Source organism: Camelus dromedarius, chromosome 8 (assembly GCF_036321535.1).
Source record: "Camelus dromedarius isolate mCamDro1 chromosome 8, mCamDro1.pat, whole genome shotgun sequence".
NCBI lineage: Eukaryota > Metazoa > Chordata > Mammalia > Artiodactyla > Camelidae > Camelus > Camelus dromedarius.
This window is the reverse complement of record NC_087443.1, coordinates 54,040,489-54,061,412: the sequence shown is the minus strand read 5'-3', so window position 1 is coordinate 54,061,412 and position 20,924 is coordinate 54,040,489. Positions and strand designations below refer to the sequence as shown.

At 33.0% G+C, this 20,924-nt stretch overlaps 1 protein-coding gene across 1 annotated transcript in view; it reads right to left on the bottom strand.

The window, feature by feature from the left end:
* Positions 1-1,402: 1,402 nt before the first annotated feature.
* Positions 1,403-20,924, bottom strand: part of HELLS (helicase, lymphoid specific) — a 36,622-nt gene continuing 17,100 nt past the window's right edge. Inside the window, exons 10-22 of the mRNA XM_010974310.3 lie at positions 20,327-20,470; positions 17,881-18,077; positions 15,728-15,824; positions 14,237-14,398; positions 12,877-13,016; positions 12,651-12,789; positions 11,349-11,432; positions 11,146-11,265; positions 9,650-9,766; positions 9,174-9,333; positions 6,708-6,804; positions 6,547-6,623; positions 1,403-1,953 (exon numbers count right to left, since the gene is read on the bottom strand). Coding sequence (XP_010972612.1) covers positions 1,859-1,953; positions 6,547-6,623; positions 6,708-6,804; positions 9,174-9,333; positions 9,650-9,766; positions 11,146-11,265; positions 11,349-11,432; positions 12,651-12,789; positions 12,877-13,016; positions 14,237-14,398; positions 15,728-15,824; positions 17,881-18,077; positions 20,327-20,470 — 1,629 coding nt within the window. The 3' untranslated portion in view covers positions 1,403-1,858. The remainder of the gene's footprint in view (positions 1,954-6,546; positions 6,624-6,707; positions 6,805-9,173; positions 9,334-9,649; positions 9,767-11,145; positions 11,266-11,348; positions 11,433-12,650; positions 12,790-12,876; positions 13,017-14,236; positions 14,399-15,727; positions 15,825-17,880; positions 18,078-20,326; positions 20,471-20,924) is intronic.

Below are 20,924 nucleotides of genomic sequence, written 5' to 3'. Positions count from 1 at the left end.
AATTCAGATTTGGGACAGTTTGTTATCAGGCAACCAATTAAAAATGTCAAGTAGGCAGTTGGAAGTGAGTCCAGGAGAGATTCTGGCTGGAAATACAAATCTGAGTCATCACCACATAGTTGGTATTTAATTTAATAGATAGTTGGTATTTAAAGCAACAAGGTAAGACATCAAGGGAGCCCGAAGCCCTAGTTTGAACATAACGTTTAGGGGTCCAAGACTAAGAAATAGCAAAGGAGACTGAGAAAGAGAAGTAGGAAGGGAAACCAGACAAACCTGTTTGTGGAAAAATCCAGCAAACTAAAGAAATTGTTTAGTGGAAATTAAACTGTATGAAATGCTGCTGAAAGGCCAAGTAAGTGAAGTTGCAGAGGTCACTGGGGACCTTGGTAAGAACAGTTCCAGTGGAGTGACAGGGATACAAATGATTGGAATGGGTTCAGGAAAAAAACTGAAGAGAATTCAATAGTTAATAGAGACAACTTTTCAAGGAGTTTACTATAAAAAAAAAAAGGCATTTCTGTTGGCTCTAACTGGGACAGACTATATTCATACTAACAGGGAAGGAGGATGGGTGGGCACAGATGCTGGTGGTTGCAACTCTGAGTTCTTTTCTGATCGTTTTTATTTTCAGTGTAGACAGGGAGCAAGGTGAGAGGGAGAAGTATTAGAAATGTGAGGACAGAGATAAATCCATGAAATAATCATTTGAGCCAAATACGAGAGAACAGAGTAGGAAAACAGTATGAGTACCAAGCAACCAACTAAGGTCACTGATTCTTCGGCATGACTGTGTGCCTGATGAACACTTCCACTTAAAAAAAAATACCCACGCTGTAGCCTGTTCTTTCCTTTTGCTGATTATTCTCTCAAAAAAGTTTTTATTCTGATTCCCAGGTTCCATTACACTAAGGCAGAGAGAATCTGATCTACATTTGAACATACATGGTGGCAAGAATAACATTTTCCTATGAGATAAACAACTTACACAAAAATGTACGTATGGTTCAGGGATCATTCAGTATTTCTCTTCCTTAATCTCATACACACGGGGTCTAAATTGTTCCCATTCTGGCCTTTAAGCTCCTCTAATATGGATGTTGATTGCTTATATTCCTAAGTCTTATTTTTACCCCTTCCTGCTATAAATTCTCGGGGTCTCTTCTCCCTTATTTTTCATGATACACGGCCACTTCCAACTTTTGGTCTTTTGTCAAGAACCTACAATTTCTCCCAGAGCCTTCTCTACATTAACCCAATGTGCAGCTGAAATCTTATGGCATATGTGTATAGTACTAATGAATGAAGCTGAGTCACCATAATAATGTTGAATCGCAGTGCCCGTCAAGACTTCTGCTATTATTTCACCTGAGCCATTATTTTCTGAAAAAATAATTTGAGATCATCTTATAATAAACATTTATTTGGCAAACTTTTATAGAAATAGACCCTAAATCAAACCATATCTTATTTAAACAAAAGAAAGTATAATCCCAATCTTTCCCCCATCAAAAGCCTACTCCATAAATGAAGTACCAAAAACCCATGAACTGTAACTGCTAAAAGAGGGGTGGGGGAAAGACATTAAACTTCCACAGGAAGACTGTATAAATCTGACAGTGGTTAAGAACACATCAGCCTGTACCCAAGAGTACTATGAAGTCTGAAAAATCAACTGAAAAATCTAAACTTTCTATGAGTATGTCTTTGTTCTTTCAGAAAAGTATGCAATGGTACAAGTTATGTTGTGTAAACTGATATAATCAAAAAAGTAGAGTGAAAAATCTGGCTTTTAACACCAATGCAGGTAAATCACTAGATGTAAACAAGAACTTTGAAGACATTCTTCCTCTCCAATTTAAAACAAACATTCAGGACTGGAATCTTCAGAATTCTCTAGTATCTTGAAAATCCCCATCTTCTCTTTAACTGGTCCCGAGGCATTCATTTGATCTAAGAGAAAAATATATAAACAAGTATTTCTTTTTTTTTTTCAAAAAGGAACTTAAAAAGAAATCTTAAAAGAGATGTCCAGAATATTTTTATGACAAGTGAGTCATCTGTCCAAAATTTTAAGATCTGCAGAAATATGGGCTGCTTTCTCCCTCAGTCATTAACAACTGGAAGTACACTCCTCTTATTACAACTAGAACTGGCCTCCAGGAAATAAACAAACCCAAACATCAGCTTGCTCATCAGAATCACTGCTGCTCAACATATACAGATACAGAGCAATAAACAGAACACCAATTTGAATTATGTATTCAAGAGACGTTTTTTTTTTAAGTCCAACCATGGTTAGTTTAAAAGGGAGGCAAGACACCATGAAAATTTATCTTTATGCACTTCCATAGCTGATATGCAGTCTTTTATATTTTTGTCAAATTGATAGCTATTGGAATGAAATCATGATGGTTTTAATTTGCATTCTCTGATTTCTAGGGAATTTGAAGCATCTTTTTATGTTCACTGGCTGTTTCTCTTCCGGTAATCACCTGCTTTTAGGCTGTCCAGTTTTCTTGTTGATACTTATTTATATATGACAAACATTTCCTGTGTGCTACAGATATTTGTGGTTTGTCTCTTATCTGTTTATGGTATTGTTTGCTTTTACAGAAGTCTTTAATAAAATCTATCAATTTATTCATTTAGTTTTTGAGTTCTATATCCTGTTTAAGAATTCTTTTCCTATCCTAAAGCCATACATATTCCTACTTTTTAAGTTAAAACTTCTGCTTTTATTTATATTCTGACTACCTAGATTAATTTATCTAGAATTTATTCTTTATGGTATGTTGATACAAACTGTCCAGCATACCATGTTTTATTATACTTTGTGAATATTACATTTTTTACAAATTGAAGTTTGTCGCAACCCGACGGGCAAGTCTATTGATACTGTTTTTCCAAGAGCATTTGCTCCCTTCATGTCTGTGTCACATTTTGGTCATTCTCACAATATTTCAAAACCTCGACTGGCAAAAAAGATTACAACTTGCTGAAGGCTCAAATATAGTTAGCATTTTTTAGTAGTGAAGTATTTTTAAGTTAAAGTGTGTACACTTTTTTAGACAATGCTATTTTAAAGAGACTACAGAATACTGTATGACTTTTATAAGCAGTGAAAAACCAAAAATTTATGACTGCCTTTATTGCAGTGGTCTGGAACTAAGCCTGCAGCATCTTCTAGGTATGCCTATATATATACTGAATAATAGGAATTTCCCCTCTGGTGTGAAATGACATTTCTGTCATTGATTTTCCATGGAAGTTTGGGTGACTTTATAGATTTGCGATACCATTAGTCAATTTATCATATGCTAATTAAACAGTCTTAATTTTTATGACTTTTTAATGACATCTTAATACCTGATACAGAATATTTTATGTTTCTTCAAAGTTGTTTTGGCACTTGGCCTTTTACCATTCCATATAAAGTTTTCAAAAAGCCTGTCAGATTTCTTTAAAAAGTCATAATGGAATTTTAATTAGAAGATCAATGTAAGTTAATTTGGGAAATACTTACAACTATTGCGAATACACATTCTACTAAGTTATAGCAAATTTCTTGAATTCTATTCTAACTTTTAGATTCCCTTTGACTTTCAATGGAGACAGTTATACTACCTGCAAAAGCAGTAATAATGAAACTAATTATTATGCCTATTTTTGCAGTCTTACAGCATTAGTTAGGCCCTCCTTGTACATTGTATTGTGTTGTACACTGTTCAATGGAGTGAGAGCTGTTACCCTCGACTGCTCTTGATTTTAGTAGTAATTTACTAAATGAATGTACTGTCAGGTTAAGAACATTCTCTATGTCAAATTTAAGAATTATGAGGGTGATTATCAAGTGGATTTTCAGTATCTAGTTCTCCTTTATTCAGTTAACGTGAATTAATATTTTCAGATGTTACACTATCCTTCCGCAACTTCTATAGTGCTGATTTTTATTTGATAATTTATTTAAAATTTGGAGATAATGCTTTATCTTCATCTTTTATTTTTTCCTGAACTATATGAAAATTAAAACCCAGAACAGCTAAAGCCAACTTGAAAAAGAACAAAATTGGAGTCGTCACTCCTCACAATTTCAAAACTCAACCATAAAGCTACAATAATCAAAGCAGTGTGGTACTGGCATAGGAGTAACAAACAGCCAACAGGAACAGGACAGAACTCAAGAGTACGAAGTAAACCCTTATATTTATGATCAGCTGATTTTAAACAAAGGTGCCAAGGCAGTTCATAAGGGAAAGAACAATCTTTTCAATAAATTTTGGACAACATGCAAAAAAATGAATAAACCTTTACCTCATACCCTACACAAAAATTAACTCAAATCTAAGACTATAAAACACTTAAACATCACAACCTTGTTAAGCAAAGATTACTTAGATATGACACCAAGATCATAAGTAATAACAAAAAGATAAATGGAACTTCATCAAACTCTTCTTTTGCTCTTTAAAAGACACTAATTAAGGAAGTGCAAAGATAAGCCACAGACTGGGAGAAAATATTTGCAAAACACGTATTGATAAAGGATTTGTATCTAGAACATATAAAGAATTTTTTCAACTCAATGATAAGACAGAGAACACAATTTTAAAAGAGCTATTTAACTAAGTTGAAGACATCATGACATTACCCAATAGTGTGCTGGTAGCCTAACAATCGGCTCCCTGCCCCTCAAAAAGGGCCCTAGTTTACAGTTTTTTTCCCTATTCCCATGGTATTAAGGATTCCTACCATCACCAGTACCAAGTCACCAACGTAACACTGCTGAATGTAGTTGGAAAAAGATGCACAGAAGCACACCATTATTTATTTCCACCCATAGATACAAGACACATAAATAATCAAGAGCGTAGATACCCATAATATGTTATAAAATTAGGAAATGATGAGTTTTAAGTATTTATTTTATTTGTATTCAAATTAATTCACCACTGTAAGCATCAACTCATTATTCTTACAACTGATACACAGAAGAAGCAATTTATCCTGCCTCATCTGTATAGACTGTATCTCAGAGTAACCAAAGAGTTGAGATGGGAGAATTATAATAGACTGATTAAAGCTAATAAAGAAATGACAGAAGAAAAATCACCACTTTGCAATGCTCAAAAACGTAATGGTTCAAAACCATAATCAATGAATGCTAAAACCATCAGGTTAAATAAAAGATAGACAGGAAACTTTATAAATTAAGATCAGCCTGAATCAGCTGATCAACTTTAACTAAAAATAAGAAACCCAGACATGATGCATCTCCTGGTATGATTTAAAATGTAAGAACAAAGCGCTGATATTCCCAAAATATGGAACCTGGATCTAATTAAGCCAAAAGAGCTATTTTCACAGCTATTTACCACTTTACAGAAAATAAGTAAATAGAGGAACAAGTCAAAGGATAATACAAGAAAGGAGTGGTGGAGAGAATCAGCCAGTTCCAGAATGGAAGTCTTTTTATAGAACAAATAACCCATTTTTTCCAGGAAATCAATGGCATGGAAAAACAAAAGAGAAGAGGGTGTTATAGAAGAAAACAGCTGTAACAAACAATGAAATCTGCATACCAACTCAAACTGTAAAAAGATTTGAGAGAACTGGGGAAATCTGGATGTGAATTGGGTATTAGATAATACTAAGGTTTCTTTTTTTTTTTTTAACTGAAGTATAGTCGGTTTACAATATTTTATCAATTTCTGGTGTACAGCAGAATGTTTCAGTCATACATATATTCCTTCTCATATTCTTTTTCATTATAGGTTACTACAAGATATTGAATATAATTCCCTGTGCTATACAGTAGAACCTTGTTACCTGTTTTATATATAGTAGTTGGTATCTGCAAATCCTGAACTCCCAATTTATCCCTTCCTACCTCCTTTTCTCTGGGTAGTAACCATAAGTTTGTTTTCTATGTCTGAGAGTCTGTTTCTGTTTTGTAAATAAGTTCATTTCTGTCATTTTTTTTTTTTTAAAGATTCCACATATAAGTGATACATGGTTTTCTTTCTCTTTCTGGCTTACTTCACTTAGTATGACAATCTCCAGGTCCATCCACGTTGCTGCAAATAGCATTATTTTATTTTTTATTGCTGAGTAGTATTCCACTCGTGTGTGTGTGTGTGTGTGTGTGTGTGCGCGCGCGTGTGCGCGTGTGTGTGTGTGGCACAACTTCTTTATCCAGTCACCTGTCAATGGACATTTAGGTTACTTCCATGTCTTGGCTATTGTAAATAGTGTTGTTATAAACATTGGGGTTTATTAATGCCAACTCTCTTAAATGTAATAATGACAGAGTGGTTATGTTTAAAAATATGTTCTCATTAAACGAAGCCTAAGAAAGTGGTTATGGGTAAAATGTCAGGAATTTAATATTCTGAAGAAAGAGTGGCAATGAAGCAAAATTGGCTAAATGTTGTGAACTATTATGGCTGAATGACTTATACAGGGGTACACAATACTATTCTCTCTACTTATGTTTCAAAGTTCCCATAAAAATAATAAATAAGTAAAAGCATAAAAGATAATTACCAATGAGATCACTTCGATCTAATAACAACTCCAGGTCTTTATCGCTAATGACTTTCTCCCTTGATCCTTTTACTTCCCTATAAGAAAACAAAATATTTAAATCCAAATGATGAATCAAAACTTTGAATTATATATTTTTAAAATAATAAAAAAAATCTTACCTTTCATAATCTCTAGATTTTAATAATTCCATTAATTCCTTAGGGTCTAAAAAGTTCTTAGACTGATTTAATCCAGATTGACCACCTTTGAAATGATCTAGAAAAAATTTTCAAGAAATTAAAAATACTCAAAATTGCTTTTAAAACCAAATACAATACATTATAAACCAAGCAGAATGCCTGACTTTTAAAAGGACAAACCAAAAGTTGTTAAGGAAGAAAAGCAACTGCAATTCTCATACTTTGCTGGTGGGAGTGTAAAATGCTATGTCCACCTGGGAAAAAGTCTGGCAGTTTTCTATGGGTAAACATATACCCTTCCCACCCCCAAGACCAAGAACAAATAAATACATATATCTACCAATACTTGTACAAGAGGAGGTTATTCATAAGAACCAAAATCTGGAAACAATTCAAACATCAACACAGAAGAGATGAACTATTCAGCAATATTTTTTAAAAATTACAAACTTCTAACACAACATAGATGAATCTCAAAATATTAATAAGTAGCGAGGCAAAAAAGAATACATACATACAAATGAATCTCAGTATAGAGGTAAAGAAAATACTAATCTGTGACAAAAGCAGAATGATGGTTGCCTTCTGGGGAGGGGTAAAGGAGCCTAGGAAATGACTGAAAAGAATGCATGAGAAAACTTTCTTGGATGATGGAAACGTTCATTACCTTAATTTGGATGATAATTACATGACTATATACATTTGTTATAGGAATCAAGCTGTACACTTAGCTGGGAATTTTATTGTATGTATATTATGCCTCAATAATACATTGTCAGCATTTGAAAAATTCCTTTCAAATTATTCTCTGAAATTAATCTTTCAAATTACTGAAACTACAACTTGGGAAAATAAAATCTTATTAAGATCAAGTTCCTTCTTCCTCTAACAGAAATTCCAACTATAGTCTGAATGCTCCATCAAACCAAATTAAAGATGTCTAAAACCTAATCCATTATTTCACCCAAATCAGATACACTGGAGAAAAGTATTTCCAAGTAGAAAAGTAGCATAAAATAAATTGGTAGTGTTTTTCAAAATTATTATGATTTCTATATGCTTCAAAACTTGCATAAAGTGATTTTCAACTTTAAGGTAGTTTTATCTTTAGATAAAAAAGAACTTCAATGAATAAAAGTAGAACTCCAAATCTTACAGAACAGAACATAAAATGCCACTGCCTCACCCACTTCGCTTACCCTATTCCTCAGAATCTTTTCTAGATTAAAAATACTATCTTTAATATACTATGATTTAAACTATGAAAATGGCATACTGGAGTCAAATATTTTTTGAAATAGTGGGTTCAATGCAATAAATAGGTTTTATTATAGCACTATTTTAATAATTTAATACTTAATACATTGACCTTGCAAGAAGAGGCTTAAAAGTTTTCTTAAAGCATTTTGGTAGGCAAATCTCTTACCAAGAATAAACATGAAGAGTAACATACTCAATAGTGAAAAGCTGAAAGCTTTTCCTTGAAAATCAGGAATAAGACAAGGATGCCTACTCTCACTGCTTCTGTTTTACACAGTATTGAAATCCCCGACACAGCAATTAGGTAAGAAAAAGAAAAGGTATCCAAATTGGAAGGTAAGACGTATAACTGTCACTGTTTGCAGATGACATGAAACTATCAAGAAGAAACTATGAAGTCTCCACTGTTAGAACTAATAAATGAGTTCAGCAAAGTTTCAGGATACAAGATTAATATACAGAAACCTGTTGTTTCTGTAAGCTAATAATGAACTATCAGAAAGTGGAAGTAAAAACAATCCTGTTTAAAACTGCATCAAGAATGAAATACCTAGGGCTAAGCCTCACCAAGGAGGTGAAAGATCTGTACTCTGAAAACTGTAAAATGCTGATGAAATAAACTGAAGATAATACAAAGGAATGGGAAGATCCCCCGTGTTCTTAGATTAGAAGGGGGAAGGGGCAAGGCAGGGGTGGAGGATTAAGAGATATAAATTACTATGTATAAAATAAATAAGCTGCAATGATATATTTACAGCACAAGGAAATATAGCCATTATTTTTCAGTAACTTTAAGTGTAGTATAATCTATAAAAATTGTGAACCACTATATTGTACACTTGAAACTAATACTGTAAACCAACTACAATTTTTTTTTAAAGGGTTTTTTTAAATGGGAAAAACAAGCAGTCAGTACATGTCAAATCCTCATGCCAGAGTTTAGGAAAGGGCACTTTAAAAGTATACTTGATATTTTTCTCTGCCCCACTGCTCCTCATTCTAGGCACTCACTAATTTTTCTTTTATGTCCATGATCACACTCACTCAGCTTAAGTCTTCACAGCTCCAAATTCCCCACTGCCTATTTAAATCCTGCACTAATTTCTCTTATAAAGAAACAGTACCAAAAATCACAACACACAATATACAACTGGAACAAAAAAAGTACTACGAACTGTCATTTACTTTTGTGGATGATCAACTTTTCCAGTTTTCTTTTAGCAGCTGCTCTTTCCACAATTTTCTGATCAATAGTATTTGCTGTGACAAGACGATATACAACAACTGGCTTTGTCTGACCAATTCTATGACATCTGTCCTGGGCCTGAAGATCAGACTGGGGATTCTTAAAAGTTAAAAAGAAACAACATTTAATAGTTTAAGGTTAAAATTATTTAAACTCATACCATGTAGGTAAAATCAACATGCATGATCCAATCAGAATCTTTTAAACAGTGCCTTAACTCAATTTAGATTTCTAGAGTGACTTCAATGATGAAGTATGTTGAAGTCTTACACACCAGACACTTGACAAAGAAATGATTCTCATCTTAAAGTAGATCCCTTTTCAAAATAGATAAATGAAACTGCTAAGTATACAATGAAATGATTAAAAATTTAGACTAGAAACGTATTGGTATATTGCTACACTTCCAACTTACCCAATCACTATCATAAATGATAACAGTATCTGCTGCAGTCAAATTAATGCCCAGGCCACCAGCTCGTGTGCTCACTAAAAAGATAAACACATCTGGATCTGTGTTGAAGTTGTGCATCTAAAAACAAAGAGGAAGTAAAACACAGGGATTAAGAAAGAAACTACTCCTGCCTTGGAATGTGGATATAGTGCTACATACTAAGCAGCTATGCGTTTACCAGGAAAGGAAGGGGGAGGGCGGTAGTGTGCCAAGGGATATAAGTCAACATTCTTCAAACTGAGTATTAGTTCTTCAGCATCCACAGAACTTTTGAATTGGGATAAATAAATACTGAAAATCCCAGAAGCCAGGAAGTTGAAAAAGGCTAATTAGGTGGAAAGAGATTAAATAATCAAAGATTCACCTCCCATGAAACAAAAAAATTATAATCATGCTGATTTCCCAGGTTGTTGTGTTGATACACCAGAGGCCCCAGGATGCACTGTATCAATTTGACCTTCAGAGGGGCCAGAGACTGAGTAGGCTCGGGCCAGTCACACAGAAGCTCTATGCCTACATTACTGACCCTCAATAAAACAATCATTAAGATCTATAAAACAATTACATTAACTAACAAAACATCTGCACATGTTAACTTCATTTATTTTCCAAGCACCTATTTTAAGATCTTTGTTAAAAACAAAACCAAACCCCCAAATATCACAAGGGAAGTTTAAGAGAGAATATCAAATATTACAAGAAAAAATATTCTAGGCCATCCTCCCTCAAATAATGGTGACAAAAAAAAAAAAGGGGGGGGGAGTTGCCTAGGAGATGGGGTAGGCAGGATAGGTGAGTTGACTTGGGAAGGGGTATGAGGGAACTTTCTGAGCTGATAGTAATGTTCTGTACCTTGATAGGATTTGGGTCACAGGTATATATGCATACAGCAAATAAATACTTTATTCCCTTCAACAGATGTAAAATGTATCCCCGAAAGACAAATATGAAATAATCAGAAAGAAGTATCATCTGTAATTTATTCTGAGATGCACCAAGAGGATGGAATGTTGAATGGATACAGTAATGGACTGATGCTATATCATGGGTATGTGATTAAAAAAATGAATAGTAAAAATTTAATGGCAGGTACTATGTGGATTTACAGGTGGTTACTATAAAATTCTTTTGCCTATTATATATTTGGAATTTTCGTAGTAAAATGTTGGGGTGGAGGGAAGAGCCAGAAAGGTCAGGAGAAAAAAATCTCCTGTTATCTCTATAACCTTACAGTGGTGGTTAAGGAGAAAATTATTAAGTAAGGTTGTGCTAGAATATATAATTTGAGAAACATTATAACTTATTAGTACACAATCAAAATGCTTGTTTTTGATCCTGCTATAGGGTTTTTGGTCTTTGACACCTTATTAAATTATAGGTCTATTTTGAACATTACTTCTGAAATCAGGACAGGAGTTATAAAAAGTATTCAGTATTCATGACATAAATAGTCTTACATTTTTCTCTCTCTCTGAATAAGACATGGATCCATCAAGCCTGCTGAAGTTGAAATTTCTAAAGTGACAATAATCCATCAAAATGTCCAACATTCTTGTCATTTGTGAAAAAAGCAGCACCTGAAATTTAAATATATCTTAGTATCTATATTGATTAATAAAGAATAATTAAATAACCAAAAATCAAACCAAAAGTACCACACCTTGTGACCTCTGGTTTTTAGTTCTGGTAGCATTCGATCCAAAATTAAGAATTTCCCAGAATTTGTTACCAGTTCTTCATCAATCTTAAGTGTGCAAAGAAAGAAAAAAAAGTCGCAATTACTAATAATCTGTTTTTGTCAAAATAAAAACCATGTGAACAGTTTAATTTTCATTGACAAGTCCTTACAAAACTTAAAAAAAATTTTAAATTGACCTTGTTATTTGATCTTTCCTATCAAAAGACAGTTCTCAAGGAAAGACATACTCTAGAATTTAAAACCAACGATTTCACAAAAAACAAAATTCAGTTTAAGTATAGACTTGATCTATCCTCCTCACCCCTCTCCCAAAAACTGTGTAACATTAAGTTCAAACTTAATGTTGAGGTTTATTCTTTATATCTGAGTATACTTTCAACCAAATGTATATGAAAATTACTGCTAGAATTCAAATAGGAGCTTATAAGCAATGTTAAGTATCAAAGATGATCTGGTGAGTATCAATTACCTTGTTAGAGATTATCATCTTCCTTACTTGAATGAAAAGCATTTAAGTTGTGGTTCTCAAATGGGGCAATTTTGTCCTTCACCCCTAGATTGTATCTGGCAGTGACTGAGAGACATTTTAGGTTCATACAACTGGGGGAGGGAGATACTTTTGGCACCTTTGGCTAGAGGCCAGGAATGCTGATAAATGGCCTACAGTCCACAAGACAGCACCTCCTGAACAATTGTCTGGCCCAAAATGAGGGAACTTTCTGAGCTGATAGTAATGTTCTGTATCTTGACAGGATTTGGGTCACAGGTATATATGCTATTTTTCCATTCAGCTACCTAAGAAAGCAATTTAATTCACTTGATCTCAAAGCCCACAACTCAGCATCAACTTTTTGTTCTCTTCTGTGGCTATTTGTTGGGATTTAAGCAGTGGGCAGCCAGACTGACTTAGACAAGTTGAATGCTAACTAAAAGGAATAATGAAAAGGTAACAACTGTCTCTAAAATACTCAGCAGGTAAAACACAGAGTGGATATCAATTGCCAGTATCAGTCTAAGTTTAGGAGGATTCTTAGCTGTTCACATAAAATATATAAATAAAAATGTTAGTAAGCTTATATGTATAAAACACTCTTCATTCTAACACTCATAAAGTTCTCTGAATTTGGGGGAAGACTGTCTCTGCCTACTAGAAGGATTATAATCTTCATATAAGAGCACAATATTTACTATAAGTAATAATTCACTTTCACCCAACAAAAAAGTTACAGAAATCAAAACAGTATGTTCTTAAATGGTATTCACCTTAAACTCTTGCGTGACTGGGTCTATAGGGTACTCAATCAAATATGGATGATTACAGCATTTACGAAGGAGCATCATTATGTTCTGCAGTTTCAGATTAACTTCAGATTCTATAGGGATATTTGTTTCCACAACAGCTCTGCCCAAAACATATAATGCATGAATATGAGAAATATGAAAAATATCACAATTTAAAAGATACTTAAATTTATTTTTAAACTCACACCTTTCTCGGTCTACCTCTGGCTGTATTTGACTGATCAATTTTTCCAGTTCATTAGGGAAATCATCTATTTCGCTGTAATTTATTGACTTTCGAGTTCGCCGTTTTGGTCGTCCGGTGGGACTTAGCTCAACCGTTTCTTTCTAATACAAAACAAATTATTATTATTGTTGTTGTTGTTATTATTATTGGGGTGGGGAAGTAATTATGTTTATTTATTTACGTTTAGAAGAGGTACTGGGGATTGAACCCAGGACCTTGTGCATGCTAAGCATGTGCTCTACCACTGGAGCTACCTCCTCCCCACCTAAAATAGAACAAATTAAAAGAGTCTATTCAAAAAGCTATACCTTGAGTTCTATAAATAAAGTGGGATATAATATTTTTATGTACAAAATGTTTTAAGATAAAAGAAAAAAATAATTTTGTCTTACATCAAGTTTAGTAATTTCCAAAGGTACAAAATCAAAGCTCCATAAACTATAGCCAAATGCAAATGTTTTCAAGTGAAATTTGTTTTAATACTAATGACAGTATCTAGAATCTGAGTTAATGCATTCATATCTCACATTCATATCTCAGTGGAAAAAATTAAAGATGGATAAAACTGTTTTGAACTTATATAAACGAACTTAATGGCTTACAGCTGAAATAAGGCTTCATATATATCTGCATTACAGAGGGTGTTTCTTTGGATTGGTATAATATTGCAATGAAATCCCTCATAATAGGCAACTAATTTAAATTTCTAATTACTAAAAAGGCAGATTTTCCCTTTAATTAAAATGAAACAGGGTAACAGTCTAATGGTTATACAAAACAGAAATGCCTAACCATAAATATTTTGAAAAGAAATAGAAAAGTCCATGGCAAACAGTAAAAAATCTGGACATCTGAACAAAATGTAAGGGTCTCCTAGTCTTTGATTATAAGATAATCACATTCTAATTCAATGTCTTATAATATGGTGTGTGACTAAAAAAGATATTTCTTTCAAATAGAGTATTTTATTAAACTTTTTGGCTACCAGTAACCTCCCGTAAGGGGATGTGCATTTGCAAAGACTGCTTACTTGTCAAATCCTCAGTATACTGTGTGCTTGTTCAAATGTATTTCTAAGTCCATATCCAGACAGTATTCCAGATGATTATAAAGCAACTAATATATGAACCATCACTGGAATTTTAGTTAAGACCACAGAATTACTAAGATAATTTTTGCTACTGGCCTTATGCCTTACCCTCCAGTTAGAAATTCTCAACAGGTCATGAAAACAGTTGATGAGCCTATGTAAGACCAATATCAACCATGAAATTTTCTACACCCACTGTTAGTTATGGTTTATTTCAAATCCACAGTCTACCTCACTGGATCCAAACATGTTTGCAATTGTACGGTTCACAATGGCTGTATAAAAGATCTCCTGTTTCTTTGCAAGTGGTGCATAAACAACTACTTCTCGTTTAGGAGGAACTTCAAGAGCAACATCAGATTTCAGTCTTCTCAATAAGAAAGGTGTTAAAATCTAAAATTTAAACATGAATAAACATGTAAATAGTAAACGTTCCTATATTTTCAAGGAATATGTTCCCCACATACCTTTTTACCCCTTTTTCCCCTTTTCTTCCTATATAGAACTATTCTCAAAAGGTCATATAAAATATCTCCTTGAAATTTTCCCAGACCAGACCACCACATGATAAATTTTCACAACATTTATCCATACTGTTTCACAACTTATTAATTTTTCAAAAACTCTGATATAACATCAATACTTAAAAAGCAGAAAGAAGGTGTTATCTCTACTTCTTAGGGATAGTTATAGCCTAGTTTTTAAGAGTGAAGTTTTGGACTAGTAGCAAACCAACGAATTGATCAACCCAGAAATGTAGACATGAAAGTTTCTTTGTTTAAGTTCTAAAACTTCAGACTTAAAATTACTCTCCTTCATTAGCTATGTGATGACGAGATTTCCACATTTATAAAACATAGAAGCAATAGATAATTATACCATTATTAAACTACTTAGGTCTTTAAAACAAACTTCTTTAAAATCATTTTATATCCTATATAGCCATATCTTTAAATATAAATTAGTCATGAATTTATACACAGAAAAAGTTCATTTACAGGGCTCTGTAATTAAATAGCCCACAGGTAGAGTCAAGCATAGAGAGACTTTAGTTTACCAGGGAAAGAGCATTATCAATAGTTAAAAAAAAAAGTATCTATACACAGCAGCCCAGAAACAAATATACCTACAGGCAATTGTCAGGTAAAAAATACAAATGATTTGGAGAAATATGATTTGGAATATTATTTTTACTTTGATTTCTGTACTGTTTCACATTTTTATCATAAATGTGTGTAAACTTCAAAGTCAAAAAAATTAACAAAGCTTCTGAATAAAACTGTCAAAGCACAATTGAGGCTTTCAGGCCTACATATGAAACTAGGAGACCTTTGAAAGATTATGTTTAAAGTAAAGATAGATGGGATGGATGGAGATTGCAGGAAACAGCAGACTGGATCATACAAATAAGTAAGTTATGTAACCACTACTGGCAAACATTGCATAAAAAAAACACTTATTTTCATTTTTGGCTAACAAACATGTCAGTAACCATTAGTCGTAAAGTAAGTATACACGAAAAGGTCAAAATTTTGAAAAGCACTTTAGTTCTGCTGTAAAGCCATTTGACCTCTGGGGGTGGGTAAAAGGCAAGGGAATAATTTAAATTGGAGGGGGCGGCTCATTTTTAAAAATCTCCTACAATGGGTTGAACAGGTAATCTCCAGGGTTCCTTTTTTATTTATGAGTCTATACTAAGCAGAATAAGAAAAATGTTAAAACCTGGTGCAGCATGTGCAGTACATTCTGTTCTCTTTCTTTAGCAATAATATCTTCAGCAGTTTCAGAAAGACTAGTGATATCAAACCAAGATTCAAAGCTGTAAGAGAAAAAAAGTATTACAAGTTAACCTATCACGTAAGTCAGTTATAATGACATGACATGTTTTGCATTTTTAACTTTATATTAACCTGTATATTATGAAGCAGATTATTTTCTTAAAGGGAACATTTTTCCTGATTCATAAATACATTATCTTAAAGTAGAATGAACAGCAAATAAACATTAAGGTATATTTTTTCTTTTTTAAGGGCAGACTGCCACCTGCAGCACCTCATCTGGACCTGTCTGGAATCTTGGAAGCTTAACTAACCTAGGTTCTCCTACAAATGGACCCTTGAGAGCTTATCTGGAGGTTCTAACAGGGGAGTGCTGCTTCTTGTATACCCTAAACTGAAGAAGGGTCCTCCTCTATCAGGAAAGATCACCCTCTTACACCAAATGTGAAGCTTCAGGAAAGATGCACATGTACCATGGGAGGAAAGGGATACCCAACTAGCCAGCCACATCAGCTGAATCAACCCTACCAATCAATGGGGTGACAGATTTCACAGCCAGATCAACCTTACATCTTAAGGTACATATTCTATGAAACATTTTACTGAAGTTATAGAAATGAAAACTGTGAAAGCCAAGGCCATATGATCTCTCTCTTTAGGTAAAAATATGACCCACTACAATCAACGTTTTTAAAATTCAACATATAAGTAACCCAATAATGATATCTGTTAATATCCTTAGTTCTTCACAATGTAAAAAACAACAACAAAACCCCACACCTATTAAAATGAGCGATTAAATACAAGCATGTCTTACAGTCTATAATAAGTAACACTTTATTGCCAGAAATTCAATTGGGAAAAATACTAGTAATATTAATGAGGTAGTTAGACCAGATATTCCCAAACTCTGATCACCTGAGGCACATTTTATAAATTCAGATTCTCAGCTCCTACCTCAGTGTTCTAACTCAGCAGAAATGCACAGGACCTGGAAATCTTGTCTTTCAATAAATATTCCCTAAAACAGCCTGGCTTGGGCTAACTTTGGTAACCAGAGGTAGAAAACATTTTCAAAATAAAACAGTTTAAAAAGATATTTTCCTATATAAAATTAACTTTCTTCTGTCACTGATGCCAAATTAAGTATAAGCAATTATTTTGCCCTCCTGATTCTGATATTTCTGTCATAATTAGTTTTAATTTCTGGTAAGATTATTTACTCTTCCATTCTGAGCATACTAATAATTTTCAAAAACTATTTTTCTATTTTGGTTTTTATGATATAAGCTAAGATTCAAACAGTTTCTAGAATAAAAAGCATCAGGGTGATACTGGGAGACCCTGGTTATATTTTTGACTCTGACATTAACTAGTTATATTTTTAATAACTTTACACTGGGTTTTCTTATGTTTGAGACGGGATACATTCAACATCTTTTATCTCTTGTTTGTGGGAATAAAATGAGAAAATTCCAACTGAAACTGTTTCACAAAGTTAAAGAGCCACATAAAAATATTTGAAGGTAGCATTCAACGGTTTTTCTTTAATCAACACAAATAAGAACTTGTAATAATCTTTCCTTTATCTCCTTTAATAATTTGTGTCAGGACTAGAACATATACAGGCAAGGGGAATTGGGAGGTGGTTAAAAGGTACAAACTTCCAATTACAAGATAATAAACACTAGGGATGTAATGTACAACATGATGACTATAGTTAACACTGCTTATGATATATAGGAGGGTTGTTAAAAGAGTAGATCCTAAGTGTTCTCACCACAAGAAGGTAAGTTTTTTCTTTTTATTGCATCTATTTGAGATAGATTTAACAAAACATACTATAGTAATCACTTCACAATATATAAATCAATCATGCTGTACACCTTAAATTTATACAGTTTATATATGTCAATTCTTTTTCAATAAAACTGGAAAAAAGAAAAATAAAAAGAACAGAACATATAATATATACCACAAAGTTGCCAAAAGCTATCATTTTAATCCAGGTACCTAGAAGAAATTAATTTTAACTATGAGCAGATTTTGAGAAGGTTGGAAAACCACAGAAAATAATTAAATAACTGGCTTACTCACCTTTTCAAGTCATCAAAGACATCTGGCAACAAAAAGTTTAGCAATGACCAAAGCTCTGATAAATTGTTTTGTAAAGGAGTACCAGTCAAAAGAAGTTTGTTATCCGCATTGAATCGTTTCAACTCCCTGATCAGACGGCACTTCATGTTCTTAATCCTGTGTCCTTCATCTACTATTAAGTATTTCCAATAGCAATGCTAGAAAAGGAATTCATGGAAATATTTTTATATGATGCTCCCACAATTTTTCCTAAAAATAAAATCTCTTTACTAGGAATGTATGTTCATTTTTATCAAATGGTATTTCTGCACCTATTGAGATGATGTTTTCCTCTGATCTACTAAAAGAATAAGCTAATTTCCTAAAATTAATATGTACTTATGTTCTTGAAATAGACCTCACTTCGCCCTAAACTAATAATTAAAGTCTACCCAGTCTTATGTATTTAAGATTTCACCATTCACATTCTTTAATCAAAGCAGTTTGTAATTCTCCTTTCTAATGCTTTGTCAAGTATTAGTGTTATCCTAGAGTCCTAAAAAATAACTGAAATACTAATATAGTTCTATATATTCTGAAACATTAAATAGCATTAGAGTGTTCACTCTTGAGGCCCCATCTGAGACTGATACTCTTTAATCTGATGGTGTTTTCAACTTCTTACATAGTTATTGGTTGTTTAGGTTTCCCTTTCTTCTGGAGCTAATTTTAATAATTTACATTTTTGAAGAGCCATCCATTTACTGCCATGAAAATTGTTTTAAATTCTCATTTTAATCTCTCTTTTATTTCGATCAGGCAAGCTTAAAGTTGATCTAGCTTATAGTGTAAAAAAAGAGAAATATACACTATTTCTGGGGAATATAAATACCAAACTGGAAAGAGAAGGTATCCTTGGATAATAGGATTGGCAAATTGGGGGAAGAGTATGAAAAGGGGCCATCTTTTACATTTTATGTTATATATTCATAGCTGAATGGAAAAGAGAAATTTTTAAAATAATGTTATGACTTCTTTAATTAAAAAAAACTTGGAACTTCTTTTTCAGATAATACGGCAAACAAATCAAACAGCTTGAGTAATTTCTCCCAATAGGACATCTACATTAAAAAACCAAACAAAATAAAAAACATCTTTCATAAATGAATAGGCAAAAGAGAAGACCCAATGGAACAACAATAAGGAATTTGAAAAATGAAATAGTAAATGGACTCAGATACTTCTCCCATTCAGGAATAGGAATCCTGCACCCCAAATGCCATCAACCCCTAAAGCTAGGATCCTTGAAATAATATAAGCTCAGTGAAAGGGAACATTACAGAAATTCTAGCCACTTATAAATGTAACTGACAAAAAAGTTTGTTTCAATATGGGCTGGGGATGGAAAGCAAAATATTAGAAAGGTCTTCATGTTTTATTATTTAGTAGAAAACAGGTGTTTTAATAAACAAGGTAAAGTCTTACCCTATGCATACATTATACCTATATGCTAACAATAGTTATTCTCAGGTAGAATTACAAATACTTTTAAGTATTTCTGTAAGCTACTTTTTTCTACAAGTAGTATCTATTACTTTACTGTGAAGAAATAACTGCAAATCATATTCCAAAATTCTACCACCACACAAGTAAAATTTGATGTACAGCTGCCTCTTAACACAAGGTTTGAACTGTATGCGTCCACTTACGTGCAAATTTTTTTCAACAGTGAAAACTACCTATCGTACAACATGATTCACAAGTTGAATCCATAGATCTGGAAATTGTGGATATGGAGGGGCAGCTATAAAATATATGCAGATTTTAAACTGTACATAAGGTTGACACCCCAACCCATGTTGTTCAACATTCAACTGTACGGGTCAGAGAGAAAAATAAAGCAGTAAAAAACTGTATGTGAAGTAGGTGAGTCAGTGAGGAAGAAGTTCAAAACACCAAAAACTAAACTGATAGAGGCAATGAGAGGTCAGTTTTCCAACTGCATTGTAATTTGGGCACTAATAAATAAGTAGTTATAATACAAAAAACAGATATGGGAATGTTACATCCTAGTAGATTCATAAGATAGCAAAAACATAACTTCTTCATATATTCTATCAATTAAAATTAAACAGATAAGTAAGTTCTATACATGAAAAGAATAAGTCAGAGATTATCTGTAATACATTCACAGATTAAGTCTATGTTTGGCTGATTCTAACACATTTAAAATGGTGTTATGGCTATAGACAGTGCCAAAGGCTTTAATTTTCTTGTTAGAGACTACAATCTTCATCTCAATCTGTTAATATAAACCTCCAGTTTCTAAAAGAATATGCACAATACAATCTATTGCTTCCACCTGAAAAAAAAATTCAACAAATGCTACTGGATGGTTAGAAAGAGTTATGAATTAAGAAAAATGTGATTTACGGATTACAAAGAATCAAATGAAGACCATTTGTACCTGTAATGCATTTCGGTCTCTCATGGCTATTTCAAATGAAGTGATCACAACAGGATGAATCTGCAGAGTCCCTTTCCGTTTGTGAATATGCTTTACCAGTTTTCGACGTTCTTGCTGGGCCCCATGATATAACATAGTAGGAATCTAAAAGGTTTTATGTTAATTTGTAACAAACTTTAGAGAAAAATGTAAATAACAACGATTTGGAAAATATAAAATTAATCATTTTTGAGAGAAAAAATATAATTTAACCCAAGATTAGTCCCATTTTTCTATAACAAAATGAGTCAATCAATTCTAATAAATTATTGGGCTACTATGGGAGAATAAAAAAGTCATAAAAACAAATTAAGTATAGGTAAGGAAGATGGCAAAGTTATTTCTGGAATATGTATTTCTCATAAGGCAAGGATGTGGCTAAAACACATATATATGGAAGGAAAACACCATTATAAGGATGAACAGAATTAAAAAATAAATTCTACCTAGGTCTGTCTCAGGTAAATCAAATTTTTCAATGCACTAAATAAAAGTCATCCAGGGATATTCTTGGCAAGATGTCCAAGATTACTGACACCCATTCTTCTATATAAAAGTA